The sequence below is a fragment of the Poecilia formosa genome, unplaced genomic scaffold, assembly GCF_000485575.1.
Source record: "Poecilia formosa unplaced genomic scaffold, Poecilia_formosa-5.1.2 Scaffold43, whole genome shotgun sequence".
NCBI lineage: Eukaryota > Metazoa > Chordata > Actinopteri > Cyprinodontiformes > Poeciliidae > Poecilia > Poecilia formosa.
The window spans coordinates 2,462,745-2,477,616 of NW_006799982.1; the positions used below are offsets into that span (position 1 = coordinate 2,462,745).

Here is a 14,872-nt window from a genome sequence, read left to right on the forward strand (position 1 = left end):
TATATATATATAAACTGAATGAATTTTGCACATATATGCCTTTAGACATGTTTTGGAACTAAGTCTGGGATGATGTACAATGATTTTATTGTTAAAAAACAAAAATAAGTTTTCTGAAAAACACTTAACTTTTATTTGAAATATATTGTTAGATTCTTAGGGAATGGGAAAAATAATATAACTGGTACTTATTGTTCAGGACTAAAACTTCTGAGTTCAGAGTCAAGCTCCTACACCGCAGATGTTTTAAGGTCAGAATATGTGCTGAAGTCTGAAGCCTGGGTTTTCCTCTTCCTCTTTGGTCTCTGTGATGGCCGATGGATTTCCAGAGCCGCGTAGCAAACATTCTCATCCTAAAATGCAAGATGTTTTTTTATTTTTTATTATTATTAACAAATGATGGGGCCTGATATTTTAGATAGACTATCAAGCACGAACCTGTCCTAGTAATATGTCAGTTAAAAATTACGTTGATTTGTAATACTCAGATTAAATGTAAATAGTGTTTTTACCTGTGTTTCCCTGGTTTGTCTTCTTGTTTCAAGTCTCCTGTTGTTTTCTTGAGCTTTTTTAGCTTTAGGAATGAATGTAAAACGCTGAGGTTAATTCTCAGGATCAAAGAGTCATTATGACAGCTCGAAATAAAAAAATGACAAAATTCACAAGTACCTGCTTTCTTGTAAAAGAGATAAACTGTAACTCCGGAAATGAGGGCAAAAAGGACAGAAAGAGCTGGACAGAGGGAAAAGAGCATCTTCCAGCAGGCAGCGCAGCCCTCCACAGTCTGGGTAATATTTGAATTACAAACAGTTTGATCTGTATTGAGAACAAACATTTTTCAAAGTATCAATTAATGTGAAATCTTTTCATTTCAGCAACATATCAGACAGTAAAATTTTTGCTTTGGGGTGGACCAGTCAGAGCAGAGACTTAAAACTTTTAGATTCAAGGCAGAAACTTGAATCTCCTCAGAGTTAAATCTTTAACTCTTTAGCTAAAGATTAACGAGGTGGAAAGGTGACCTTCTTTAAAATATTCCTGAAAAAGTTAATTTCCGCATCTCAATTCCATACAAAGTGAAGCACATTATATAGACTAATTTTGCACAGACTGATGCTTTCAAGCCATTATTTCTGTTAATTCTAAAGAATTTTTTGTCATGAAAACCAACATTTATACCACATTTATATATTTATTTATCAGGCCAATGGAAAGACATTTGTAATTCTGAAATTTGGCCTCAATGAAATGTACATTTAATACCTGCTTAAAGGTTGCTGCATTCAAAGCGTACTTTTGATCCAACAAAAAAGCCTCACCAGAACTACATAACCTAGCTAATTGAATATGACTGGATATAAAACCTGAGCTGGTATATGATTTAATAAGCATCATGTCTTTATTTGTTTTTTTGGGGGTTTTTTTTAATAAATTTTGAGTAATTATCTACTACTAAGAATGTAGCTGCATCCTGGAGCCATTAAAGATGTTGCAAGTAAAGTTTAATAATTCCAAAAATTATATTTTATTTTATTGTGAAATATGAATGAAGTCACACTACTTTGGGGATATTCATCAACATAACTGTTTCCCCCAGGGTCTCTATTATCTCAGTGTCAAAATTCTTACACTGAGATAACCATATGTAAAAATTGCAGAGTGACAACAACACAAAACATTTCAATTTTGTTTCAGCATTTACACAATAAATAACATGATGTTTCACATTGTTGAGCTTTTTGATAAAATATCTAAGCATTTTAAGAATAATTCAGCAAAATTGTTTTTCACAAACAAGATAATCATATTTTACTAAGACTTCTAACTTCTAAAAACAAAATCATCTGCTGATTTTGCTGTTTGTAACTTTGTTTAGACTCAATGATTTTGTTTTTCCTCCTCTACATTTATCTCCATATTTTGTCAGGTAATTCGATTTTCATGATCACTTTTATTTACACTTTTCATGTAATTAAAAATAATTACTTACCAAGTGTAATCTTTGTGGTGATGTTGCCGTATTGGTAGATTGTCTTCTGCACCATGGTTTTATTTTTGTATTGTTCCACCTTTGACTCTTCAGTTCCACAGTAATAGAGCCCTTCATCAGCATTATTGGCTTGCACGATCAGCAGGTCATAGGAATTAAACGTAAAGTTCTTCAGAAATTTGAAATGAGGAAATTTCTTTTCTGTTTCTAAATCAGTCTTTATATTTAGAACAAGAGTTGGTGTGTCTTCATGTGAGGAATTCTTGTACCAAACTATATACACTCCAGATGACTGCTTGCAGTCACAGTAGAGAAGGATGTTTTCTCCAGGTCTGGCAGTCATCTGGACCTCTGATGTAGAAATTGAAAAGTGACTCCATAAAGTTACTCCTGAAACAGAAATACAGTAATAAAATCTTCTTCAGATAAATTCTAGCAGAACAACATTCAAATATTACGTATAAAGTAAAAATACGTGAAATACTTTCTATGTATTTCCCATACACTGCTATTCAGTCATTAATTAAAATTTAAAATTACCGAAGCAAATCACCAGAGCGACATGTAGCTGGTTCATGGTTAACGTTGACCTGGAGCTGAAGGGCAGTTTCACAGCCTTTATTTGCGGATATACTGATGATGTTGTGAAACTTTTTCCATTAAAGGAGATGTTGCTGCTGATTGGTTGATCGAATGGAACATTGTATTGTGTGGTCTGTATTTTGGTAGTGGTGTATAAAATGAAGTGTGACTTGTTTTCAGTTTCTGCTTTGTGAAACTATCATAAAAAAGAAAAACAATCAAAACAAAGAATAGAGAGGTTTCAGTTTGGAGGTAGTTTTTAGTTGGTCTACTGAAATCCAAACATGGGTACTGCTTTACTGAATTGTACACATTATATTTTTTGGCTCGTTGTGTAGATCATCTTTCAATAATTACAGACCCTTTCCACAAAAAAAATGTTATGGAAAAGTAAAATTCCATTTAAAATGTTAAACTTTCGTAGATTATAGATTCAAGACCCACGGTTTAAACAATTTCAAGCATTTGTTTGTTTATTGGGCTTCCAGCAAATAAAACCCATAAAAACAGGAATTTAAAAAAATTACAATACTCTGAAGAAATCAGCCTCAACTACTTCTCAGTTTTTGCAGAAAGAAATAAAAATGACAATATTTGTTTTTAAACATATTGTTTTAAAACAACATATCAGTCTTCAATACTTGGTTGGGAATCCCTTTGCCTTAATGACTGCCTTGATGCAATGTGACATTAAAACAATCAGCCTGTGGCGTTACCTGGGAGTTATGGAAGCCCAGATTTCCTTGATGCTTGCTGTCAGCTCTTCGTTGTTGTTGGATCTGGTGTCCTTCGTTTTCCTCCTGAGAAAACCCCACAGATTCTCAATGGGGCTTGAGAACCCCATTGAGGATCTATGGCCATTCAAGCACTGTGATGGTCCAGCTGGAAGATGAAATCTGCAGCTCATCACTGCAACAGTCTACCAGAATGTTTTAGAGGAATTATGAAGTCCTCTAAAACATTCTGGTAGACTGTTGCAGTGACCTTGGATTTAAGAAAGCAGAGTTTACCAACACCTTCAGTGGACAATGCACCCAAATCCTGACTGATATTTCACACTCAACCTCAAGTACTTTGGGTTCAGTTCCTCACTCATCCTCTTCCAAGGTTTTGGTCCCTTGGACCTTGTTTAATGGTACACTTTACTTTCATTGGAAAAGAGGACCTTGGACCACTGGCCAATAGTCAAGCTTTTCTTCTCCTTGGCCCAGTTGACTCGCTCGTTTCCTATGTTGGCTCAGGTTCAGAAGTGGTTTGACCCGAGGAACCCGACAGCTGTTGCCCATTTCCCGGATGCGTCTGATGGTGGTGGTTTTTGAAGCTGTGACTCCCGCCTCATTCCACTCTTTCTGGATCTCTGCCAGATTCTAGAATCTTCTTGGTTTGATAATCCGTTGGAGTCCACAGTCATCTCACTGGCTGGTGCATCTTCTCCTGCTACATTTTGCCCTTCCACTAGACTTTCAATACAGCATTCTGTGAAGGACATAGCCTCCTTAGCTATGACCTTTTGTAGCTTACCCAATATAAGGGTATCAAGTCTTCCCCATATTGAACCAAACTGAAGCAATCCAATGAGACTTGGTGGTGCTTTGAGTTTAGTAGATGACTAGTGTGTCAGTAGAGTATTCTGATTTTTTTAATTCCTGTTTTCATGGGTTTTATGAGCTGGAAGCCAAAATTATGTAACAATAAACAAATACTTGAAATCATTTAACCTGTGGGCTTTGAAAGTGTAACTTTTTGAATAGAATTTTGGGAATTAAACAACTTTTCTGTGATATTCAACTTTTTTGTAAAGGGTCTGTAATTATTTGAAGATGATCTGCACAACTAGCAAAACATATGATATGTACAAATCAGTAAAGCAGTATGCATGCTTGGATTTAATTAAACAACTTTTCCATGATATTCTAATTCTTTGGAAAGGGTCTGTACATAATAATAATATATTTTATTTGTATATTTCCTAAGCAGTCAAAGACACGCTGCAGGAGTCAAGTTAAATTACAGACAGAACACTAAGTACATCAAACACTTAAAACATAGCACGTTAAAAAAGAAACTACAAAAAAATAACATAAAAATTCAGGACCATAGTCATACATAAAAAAATTGATGTGATATAACATTTCCCCCAAATGTTTTTAAGTTGGTGTTGTCTGTGGTTGTTTTATTTTTGTTTTGGACCAAATTTTGCCTCCTCATTGTTGGTAAAATAGTGGTTGAAATTGCCCATTTTTTTGTATATATACACTACTGGAGACATGTCAGTGTCTTTCTTTCCCTTTTTCCATGAGTCATTTTTTTAATGTGGACAGGTGTGCACAATCACAGATGTATTTGGGAACAGAGAAATATTCTATTAGAATTTTTCAAGATACAGTTTTTTTCCTTAATAATAAAACCCAACTTGGATTGACATTAGCTGTTCAGCATTGTTTTTTTCCATTTGTATCTAGATTAAAATTGTTGATTTAAATGCAAAGATGTGTTGAACCCCAAATTCCTGAGGGTGTGTGTCCTGTAACTTTTTCAACCCACCTGGATGTATGTTCAGGGTTGTTGGGATGTCCACACTCCCCAGGTCTGAAGTCTTTTTGCAACATCAAACCATCAAACTGGATCCTCTCATGAACTCTTTTGCATGTAGGCCAGTTCACGTTTGGTTACATGTGGCTGGAGGAGATTGGCTAGAGTGGCCACATGGTTTTAATATCCTTTCAACTGATTCACCCATCTAAATGTTTTGTTGGACATCCATAACAAGGAATATGAAAACAATCTTGAAATACAAAATCATAGAATAAGAAAAAAAATCTAAATTAATTAAAAAGAAATAACTGCAAACACACAGACACTTCAACCGGTGTCTCCTCAGACTGGATGAACCAGAACTCTCTGAAAAATCTGTAAGTCCTAAACTTTCTGTTACCAGAATCATTGAGTCATTCCCTGAAAGTGAACATGAACTTCTTTAAAAGTTATTTAAAGGTGCAAACATCACAGCGACAAACATCTGACTGCCACTTCTCCCTCTGGGCATCCCACAAAGGACTCTCGTTGCATCATTGTTTGCAACTTGCAGCTTGTTCAGACCACGTTGCTTGAAAGATACCCACAAGGCGGCAGTATATAACAGTGTGCAATAAGCTTTAGGTTAAGGAAATAAATATTCAAAGATTGTGATGTAGGATTTTAATTAGCAATTAGACCACGTTTGCACAAAGCTATTAATAAAGACTGTTGAGCTGTTTTTTCCTCTTAATTTGTGTCTATGTTTCATAGCATGATGCAAGAGTTCAGAAGTGACTGGAGGTTTGGCTATTCATATAAAGTCAAAGGACTTTTGTCTTAATCTGTATGAAAACTTGTGCAAGCCTCTGTGCATCACAATAGAGAGACATTTCAGCTAAAATATGTAATGTGTGGTAGGGAAATGACAATAATTGGAACCAAAATAAAGAGAGGTTCTTTTAAGATTCATGCAACCCTGATTGACTTTGCTCTTATATTCCCAAAGCCTTTTCTTTTAGAAAATATCTGCCTCTAGATATCGTTTTTCTGTTTATTGATCTTATGCATTTCTTAATGTTCATAACAAACTACTACTACTACTACTTTTCAAAAGCTATTTCTGGAACATTTTGTGTGAATCTTTCATTTGCAGTAGTTCAATCTAAAAATCAAACAAACTTCTTATTGAGTTTATTTATAGATGTGTTAACTTCGTTGTTTATGCAGATGTGTGAAATAAGACAAAATTGAAAGCAAAGTTAGCCTTCAACCACAACCTCTGCTCAGTAAAACAGGAAATCCACAATGACAAGAGTCCTCCACACTTCTGCAGAGGACAGACTGCACTTTCAGACTGCAGCAGTTTCACTGTCCAAGGCACATTAAAGAGGAGAGATCAAAAACAAAGACACAAAATGCAGCAGACATACATTAAGCATTATTAAGGAAGAACTTATGTGTTAACATGGGGAGTTAAGAAAAATGAAAACAAATTTAATATTAATTACTGTATTGTCACCTTTCCAGGAAGTGTTTTTTTACTTTACATGATAAATAGATAACAGTACTCCAAAACTTATTTTCTTTGTTTTCTTGCTTTATTTAATAGTTTTGTTTTGATGGTCAAACTTGCAAACATGTTTTATGTGTCCACACAAGCTGTATGTACACACTGATAAGGCATAATATTATGACCAATGTCATGTGAAGTGAATTACTCTGATGATTTCTTAGCTATGTTGACTGTTAGTCAGTGTTTTTGTGTCCTCAAAATGATAAATTAATGATTTGAGTGAGTCTGACTCAAGATAAAATGTGATGACTTGACAACTGGGTCAGCGCATCTGCAGGACTGACCCTCTGGTGGCGAGATCCAAGTCTCGGTGACATCTGTTCACAGAGGCAGGGACACTGGTATACTGGCAATAGGGTCATGGGTAGGGCAAAGGTCACTGACCCTCATAGTTCAACGCAACAGGCAAGCTAATTTAGCTTAGGATATCAGCTATGAATATTAATCCATTTATTTGAACCTTTCTGAACTGGATTAGTTCTTCATATGAATGAACTGGAACAACATGCATTGATGTCAGCTTCACACATGTTGGGCTTGCCTCCAGGATATCAGCGTTTTCCACCACTGTTCTCTTACCAGGACCAGATTTTACTTGGAAACTTCAGGTTTCTGTCTTACACTGAAATTTTTAAAGAATTTCAAATACTTTTGAACTGGGGATTAGTTCTGATACACATCACATAAAAACAGATGGGCCTGGCAGCAATTGTCATTCATTCATTCATTCATTCATTCATTCATTCATTCACTCATTCAATCAGAACCAAATTAACAAACACTGAGATCAGAACAGTTTAATCTTCAATTTTCATGTTGTATATGACATCAGTAAAGATGCAGAAGTCTGATCTGTGGATCATTCTCTTCTTTTTTTTCTGAGATGCCAGATGGACTTTCAGGGCAGCAAAGCACATGTCGTCCCTCTGAAATTAAACATTTTTATTCGCAAAGTTAGCAACATTGTTAGATAATAAAATATGTGTAGAAAAAAATTGCGATCCATCACAGAAAACTCTAGCTACACTTTACCAGGTCCATGAAGTATAGATGTTTGAATTATTTAACTTATTTAATTACCTCTGTTTTTTCTGTTGGTCTCACGGAGTCACATTTCTCTTCCTTATCATGCGGTGTTTCTGCAGCAGAAAAGAAAACAGGAGTGGTGCGAGTTAAGTATCAAAATACTGCGTTCTAAATGTAAATTTGACAGCATACTTTTGCCAGCACCTGCTTTCCAGCGGAGAAAACCAAAAATTGAGGTCAAGAAGGTGGAAAAAATAAAAACAGCAGGACAGAGAGAGAAGAGCAGCTTCCAGCACAGACCGCAGTCCTCAAAAGACATGGTCTTATTTGAAGGAGCAACACTGGAATCTGTATCAAACAGAAAGCAGCAATGAATTTATGTTGCATTATTTGTTTGTGATCTTTAGATTAAATTTATTATTATATGTAAATATTTAAATATTCAATCAGAAAATCATGTAAAGCCAATGCTAGACATACACTAATGTAAAACATTGACAACTTCAACACTAATGATGTAACCGTTTCCACAGATGGACCTAATCTTCCACATTTCTGTGTAACAGTTTTTGATAATGACATAAGATGTCTTGATTTTTATTTGTGGGTAAACGATGCAGCATAAGAGTCACAAATCCAGTAGATACTTAGACGTTTTCTTTATTTTGTTTTAAGCATCACACAGTATTCTCTCACAGCATAATGAGTCATAATGATAAAATTAAACAAATATAATCAGAAACATTTTATCGAAAAAGTAAATGTGTGTTATTAATTTTAATATTAATATTATTTTGAACTATTACAACCAAATAGTGTTTTTGTCAGCCTATCCTCCCTACTGAATGTGAGTGGTACGTGATGGTGCATTATTTGCATTAGTTTGTTTTACACTTCTGCAGTTACACACTTTATAATAATTAGACTTCCATAATCAATTTTTACAGTCAGAAGTATTAGAAAGAAGTACTTACCAAGTTTGATCTTTGTGGTGATGTTGCCATATTGTTGGAGTATCTTTGACCAGATGTTTTTATTTTCGTCCATCTCCACCTTTGACTCTTCAGTTCCACAGTAATAGAGCCCTTCATCAGAATTATTGGCTTGCACAATCAACAGGTCATAGGAATCAAACGTAAAGTTCTTCAGAAATTTGAAACGAGGAAATTTCTTTTCTGCTCCTAAATCAGTCTTCACATTTAAAACAAGAGTTGATGTGTTTTCATGTGAGGAATTCTTGTACCAAACTATAAACACTCCTGATGACATTTTGCAGTCACAGTAGAGAAGGATGTTTTCTCCAGGTCTAGCTGTCTTCTCCACTACTAATGTGGAAATAGACAAACGACTCCATAAAACAACTCCTGAAACAAAAATACAATAATAAAAACTTTTTTAGATAAATTCTAACAGAGCAACATTCAAACTTAAAATGAATGAAACATTCAGAAATATTTCCCATCAACTACTGTCCTGTAATAAACAAAAAGTTCAAATTACCAATGCAAACCACCACAGAGATGTGAAGCTGGTTCATGCTTGATGTTGAGCTAGAGATGAAGGGCCATTTCAAGCTTTTGCTGGCGGATGCACCGATGTTGTGAAACCTTTTCTATTTCAGAAAATGCAGCTTCTGATTGGCTGGTGGAACAGCACGTCTTAATCTGTGGTTTTTACTTCAGTTGTTGTGGACAAAAGAAAGTTGGATGGTTTTGTTTTACGATTGTTTCTACTCTGTGAGATTTTACTGTAGATCCTGAACTGATAACAACAACAAAAGAACAACACAAGAAAACAGGGAAATTTTCTCAGGAGAGAAGTTCTTTGTGGAGATTTTTTTTCTCATTGGTTTGCTGCAATTCTATGTGTTTTTTTTACTGAACATATCTACAAAGCAAACTAAAATGCTACGAATGTAGCTATATACTTTATATATGATGTTCAAATTTATTGTCCTTTACGTTATAAAAGTGCGCCTGAAGTTGTTAAATATATGTATGAGACAGCAAATCTAAGTATCTATTTTTTATTGTATGAAACTAAATTTAATAAATAGGAAGTGAATGTGAACTTACATGTCAAGTTAACTAATCAAATTATCTATTCTAATCTTACTCTCTAAACTTCCAATCTAATCTTCGACAAGTTAAACTAAATGTTTTGGAAATTCCAAATAGTTCAATTTCCTCCAAGACTTTTATAAACTAAGTGGATTTAAGGTTTATTTACAACTAATTCCTAACAAGATCTTTAAACAGTTCTGTCTTGTACAGTGTGATTTTTAAAATTATTTCCTTTACAGTTGGAAATGGAGCTTAAGCGCAAATTCAAGCTGGAAAACTTCTGCCTCACCTGCTCCACCCAATCGCTGCGTCATGCTCTCCGCCTCCTACCCCAGCGCTGGACCTGGACCCGGCGTGTTCAATCATCAATCAATCAAGCTCCGCTTATAAGGATCCACACCCACGCCAGCAGCCGCTCTCCAGCTGTGCGCAACCCACCTCCACCCCCTTCTCCACCAGCATCATTCAACTCTCCAGGACGTCATCCTTCCTGACCTCCTCCACCAGTGTCGGGCCTCGGGGGAGAGCATCCCTAATCAGCGTTGGGGATGTTCACCCGAGTTCAAGGCAAACAGCGCTCAAATCTTCTGCCGGGGCCCGAGCGCCAAAGAACTGTTATTCTTTTCTAAAGAATTGTTATTCATTTTGTCATTAAATCCTTTAATTATCTTTTCTGTGTCTGAGTTTATCCAGATTGAAATAACATTTCTTAGCTTGTTGTCACCAACTAAAAGGCACTGGGATAAACATCAGTCATACTATGACGGCAAATAATTAATAACAGATAAAGAAAGGTTTTGCTGATTTTTGAATCCCCATTGACTACCAAACAAAAGAATATATAGATATCATTTCAAATATACAGAATAAGATCTTAAAAAGATTAGTATTTATTTAAAACACTTTATGGAAAGTCTTTCACTGAGGAAAATTGTGATGATTAACTTTTTGCAAACCTAGTTCAGTAGCTCACACACACTGATCAAAGCAAGCAAATGAGCAGAAAAATTGGAAACAAATGAAAATTGCATCTTGTGTACATCAACTTAATATTTGAACAATTTGTGGTAAGCTGTAGATTAAAGGTATTTTTTTCCTATGTGTAGTTATTGATTCTAGCGACCTGTCCAGGGTGCATCCCGCCTCTTGCCCGTTGACCACTGGAGATAGGCACTGGCATCCCTTGTGAACCCGTTATGAAGGAATGGATAGTTCTTGATTCTCTGCTTCCTTTTTATATCAGCCACTATTTTTAGCATAAAATAAGAAAAGAAAACTGCCTGAAATGATCACTGCTCAGATTGAGACCTTTTTAAATCACAGGTCCTGAACCTTGGAATACATTGCCACTTCAGGCAGTTTCCTTCAACAGCTGTTTTAAAATCTTATTTTTTGAGAATTTATTTTTACTCTTTGGCCTTAAACCCAGTGTAAGATATCAACTATTATTTGTGCATTGGACTCCTTATTTCATGCATCTTTTTATTGCTACTTTTCAGCACTTTGATCTGGCTGAAGATTTAAAGTGCTTGATAAATAAATTATTTAATGTTAAAAGGCTGTTCAGATATTTTGTGATGTTTTCTGAAATTATTGTTTAACAGTTCCCTTAAAAATATGTTTTATGAACTTGCCTTTGTTCGTGGAAGTCAACAGCTATAGCATCTAGTATCCAAAACAAGAAGCTATAACATAAAAAAAGAATAATGATAAAAAAATTCCCTTCTCACCCTCCGCGGGTGGTCTCTTTCATCCTCTGAGCTCGGGTCCTCTACCAGAGGCCAGTTTGGCGGCAGTCACCCCCAAACTGGAGCAGTGGCTAAAACAGATCCCAGGAACAACATCAGACATCTCAGTCCAGAAATGTGCAGTTCTAGGCACAGCCAAGATACTGCGCAGAACCCTCAAGCTCCCAGGCCTCTCAGGGTACGTTTGTATTGCCAGTAGACTACTGTGACTTGGACTTAGTGACTTAGTAGATTGTCTGAAGACTGCAGGAACCCCTGCTGTAAGATTTTGTGATGTTTCCTAACAGATCCACAAGACTAATAAATTAACTCCACAGAATTGCAGGTATCAGTGAAATGTCTGACACTTTAAGACGTAAAGCATTATCTGTTCATATATTTCTGACTTTCCAGGCATAATTGTCTGCATAGATAGCAGTTACATCCACCTCTCCTTTACTACAAAAGGGAGATAACATTTTATTTTTTATGTTTTTTGTTACATTGTGCAGTTTTTTGTATGCCTAACTCTAATTTAATTAATCTGAGCATGACATTTTTAATACTTTTGTGACTCATGTTTTTTTTTTTTGTGGGGGGGTGTGGGGGTTCTTGTGGTTAACATTTTAGAAATGCTTTTGGAAAATAACCTGTATGCTTTTATAGCCTTTTTTTTGCTGTTTACACACCTCAATTTCTCCATTGTGGAATAATAAAGAATTTTCTATTCAGTTCTATGCTGAATTAAATCAACAGACATGTGGTTGACAGAGTACATTTGTATTGTATTAAATGTGAAAGACCTAAAACTGTAAAAAAAAAAAAAAAAAAAAAAAATCAAAATTTTTTGGTGAAAATTTGAGAAAAAAAATTTCACCAAAATTTGCAAATATTTTTCTTTTATTTGCAATTTTTTCAAGTGAACAGTACAAAGCAGGTTGTAAAATAACGTGGTCAGAAGATCTGAGGTTAAAATGTTTCAGGTCATTAGAAATTCAATTGAAGTTGAAGTAAATGACATTGAAAGAGCCTACAAATTTATTTTAATGTCCAAAAAAAAAAAATAAAATATGTACATATTTTTACTGTTACTGAAAATAAAAATAAAAATATAGTCATCAGAAGAATATAATTTGTTGAAAATGTCCCTGATGTTTCTGTCAGAGCTGTCTAGGTGAGATGAACAGATTTGCTTTCAGACATGCAGCCATGTCTGGAATAGTCGATGCACGAGTAAGGAGGACTTCATTCTGATCGAGATTTAAAAGCCATCAAGTCAAAAGTTGTCTGAAAATGACTTATTTGTGATTGTGAAAGTTGCTAATTTTTGTTTGATTTCTGTGTTAGAGGTTGAAACAAAATTTAAAGATAATGTCTAATTGCTTTCTTTGATTTATGTTCTTTCTCTAAGTTAAATATGAATCTCCTCCTGGAATGTCTTGATAGCAGAGTATGTGCTGAAATCTGAACTCGGGTTCGTCCTCTTCCTCTTAATTCTCTGTGATGGCTGATGAATTTCCAGGGCAGCATAACACACATTCTCATCCTAGGATTTAATATTCAGAATCATCACTGTTTGGTAAAGTTTAATTACCATTGAAGAGAATAGTTTTTTTCTAAAGCAGAAATTAATGAATGGTCTTTCTTGTTACCTGTGTTTCTTCCGTTTGTCTTAAAGTGTTTCCTCTCTTTTTATCAGCTTGGGTGTTTGCTGCAGATGTTAGAAAATCTCCAATGTAATAAAATTAAAATAAACAAGCAATCATGGTTTTATAGCTTTAAATGAGAAAAGCCATGAAAATTGCATTTACCTGACTTTTGGCATAGCCGGTAAACCAGAAATGCAGAGACGAGAGCTGAGAGAGCAGAAAAGGCCGGACACAGAGAGAAGAGCAACTTCCAGCACAAACCACATTCCTCCACTGTCGTGGAAATATTTGGATGTGGTAAATGAGTCTCTGTGTCTAAAAATGAATAAACATATAATTATCATAAAGATTGAAATAGTACCTGTTATCTTGTTTTATCAAAATGTAATATATTATCGACTGTGTGGTGTCTTTTATGGCTGTATTAGCTGGTCCAGTAAAGTCTGATGATATATAGTCTTTAATTGATCATAATAAACAGGAATTATGAGTCATTTGCTAAACAATGAAAGGCATTTGAGAAAACTTTCTTAATCTCAGATGCACTTACTTTTGTAAATGCACAAAGCATATCTTTCTCTTTAACAAAGCACTTGAAAAATTTTTCAACAATGTTCTTTTTGTTTTTTCAAAATGTTACCTTTACAGCAAAAATATGTTTAGGTGAAACATGAAATTGATACTATTTTAATGATGCTAAGCTTCAATGGGAAATACATTTATTCACTTGTATAAAATAATCATTCTTCCAGAAGCACTGTTATTACTATCATATAATTAGAAAGAATACTTACACAGTGTGATCTTTGTGGTGAGGTTCCCATAGACGTAAGCTTCTTTAGAGAAAATATTTTTGTTTTCATCTTTCTCCACCTTTGTCTCAACAGTTCCACAGTAATAAAGTCCCTCATCAGAATAAGTGACATTTATGATCATCAGGTCATAGGAGTTGGACGACTCATTCTTCACAAATTTAAAGCGAGGGAATCTGATTTCTCTTTCATAAAGAGAGCTCTTCCAATCTACAACAAGAGTCGGCTGGTATTCATGGGAACAGTTCCTGAACCAAGCTACATATATTCCAGTTGACAATTTGCAGTCACAGTAGATGGTGATGTTGTCTCCAGGCTGGACAATCGTCTCCAACATTGAATCAGAAATGGAGCAACGACTCCAGGAAATAAGCCCTAAAAAAGAAAATACATTTAGAACAAAAAGCATGTGAATATTACTCCATGCTTAAAGCTTAAACATTTAAGATATTTAAATTGGGAACATAGTTTAGGTTTTGGAAATAAACGTGGTTATTGTTATTTATATATTGATAAATCTTAAAATTACCAGAGAGAACAATGAGAATCTTCAGCAGTTCATCCATGACTGACGCTGACCTGGATCTAAGTGACAGTTTCATAGGTTTTATCTGCAGACGTTATGACGCAGAGTTTTCCATGAAAGGAGATGCAGCAGCTGATTGGCTGCTTGAATGGAACATTTTATTCTGAGGTTTCTTTTGGCTGAGTTAGGGGCCTGATGTGGATTTAGGGGTGTTTCGGGTTTTGCTTTGTGAAAATTCACATTTAGGTTAATGAGTGAATTGCTGAAGGAGTTTTAGATTAAATCCATTACTTTATTTGGTCAGTTTTATTATAAAAATGAATAATCTTCACTTATCATGTTACAAGGCACCACAAGGGAAAAGACATATCAAAGTGCAATTCACCATAAAATATTCTGTAATTATG

At 35.0% G+C, this 14,872-nt stretch overlaps 3 protein-coding genes across 3 annotated transcripts; all 3 read right to left on the reverse strand.

Moving 5' to 3' along the window:
• Nucleotides 1-13: 13 nt before the first annotated feature.
• Nucleotides 14-2,889, reverse strand: LOC103137793 (uncharacterized). Its single transcript, XM_007551723.2, has 5 exons — nt 2,531-2,889; nt 1,991-2,380; nt 670-816; nt 513-574; nt 14-353 (listed from the first exon to the last, which is right to left on the reverse strand). Exons 1-5 carry the CDS (start codon nt 2,565-2,567, stop codon nt 231-233), a joined length of 759 nt encoding a protein of 252 aa, XP_007551785.1. The 5' UTR covers nt 2,568-2,889; the 3' UTR covers nt 14-230.
• A 4,554-nt stretch (nt 2,890-7,443) lies between these two features.
• Nucleotides 7,444-9,280, reverse strand: LOC103137794 (uncharacterized). Its single transcript, XM_007551725.1, has 5 exons — nt 9,189-9,280; nt 8,663-9,052; nt 7,893-8,036; nt 7,743-7,801; nt 7,444-7,588 (listed from the first exon to the last, which is right to left on the reverse strand). Exons 1-5 carry the CDS (start codon nt 9,223-9,225, stop codon nt 7,460-7,462), a joined length of 759 nt encoding a protein of 252 aa, XP_007551787.1. The 5' UTR covers nt 9,226-9,280; the 3' UTR covers nt 7,444-7,459.
• A 3,303-nt stretch (nt 9,281-12,583) lies between these two features.
• Nucleotides 12,584-14,515, reverse strand: LOC103137805 (uncharacterized). Its single transcript, XM_016671238.1, has 5 exons — nt 14,469-14,515; nt 13,922-14,314; nt 13,290-13,442; nt 13,131-13,189; nt 12,584-13,024 (listed from the first exon to the last, which is right to left on the reverse strand). The coding sequence occupies exons 1-5, from the start codon at nt 14,503-14,505 to the stop codon at nt 12,890-12,892; spliced, it is 777 nt and encodes a 258-aa protein (XP_016526724.1). The 5' UTR covers nt 14,506-14,515; the 3' UTR covers nt 12,584-12,889.
• Nucleotides 14,516-14,872: the final 357 nt, after the last annotated feature.

Bases quoted from the DNA above. Each gene is read 5' to 3' on its own strand.
- LOC103137793 (XM_007551723.2), bottom strand. From the start codon at position 2,567: ATGAACCAGCTACATGTCGCTCTGGTGATTTGCTTCG. The intron at 575-669 runs GTACTTGTGAAT...TCATTCCTAAAG, and splicing joins TCTCTTTTACAAGAAAGCAG to CTAAAAAAGCTCAAGAAAAC. The intron at 354-512 runs GTAAAAACACTA...CTTGCATTTTAG, and splicing joins GACAAACCAGGGAAACACAG to GATGAGAATGTTTGCTACGC.
- LOC103137794 (XM_007551725.1), bottom strand. From the start codon at position 9,225: ATGAACCAGCTTCACATCTCTGTGGTGGTTTGCATTG. The intron at 9,053-9,188 runs GTAATTTGAACT...TTTTTGTTTCAG, and splicing joins CTCTGTGGTGGTTTGCATTG to GAGTTGTTTTATGGAGTCGT. The intron at 7,589-7,742 runs GTAATTAAATAA...GTTTAATTTCAG, and splicing joins GACCAACAGAAAAAACAGAG to AGGGACGACATGTGCTTTGC.
- LOC103137805 (XM_016671238.1), bottom strand. From the start codon at position 14,505: ATGGATGAACTGCTGAAGATTCTCATTGTTCTCTCTG. The intron at 14,315-14,468 runs GTAATTTTAAGA...TTTCTTTTTTAG, and splicing joins GATTCTCATTGTTCTCTCTG to GGCTTATTTCCTGGAGTCGT. The intron at 13,025-13,130 runs GTAACAAGAAAG...ATTAAATCCTAG, and splicing joins GACAAACGGAAGAAACACAG to GATGAGAATGTGTGTTATGC.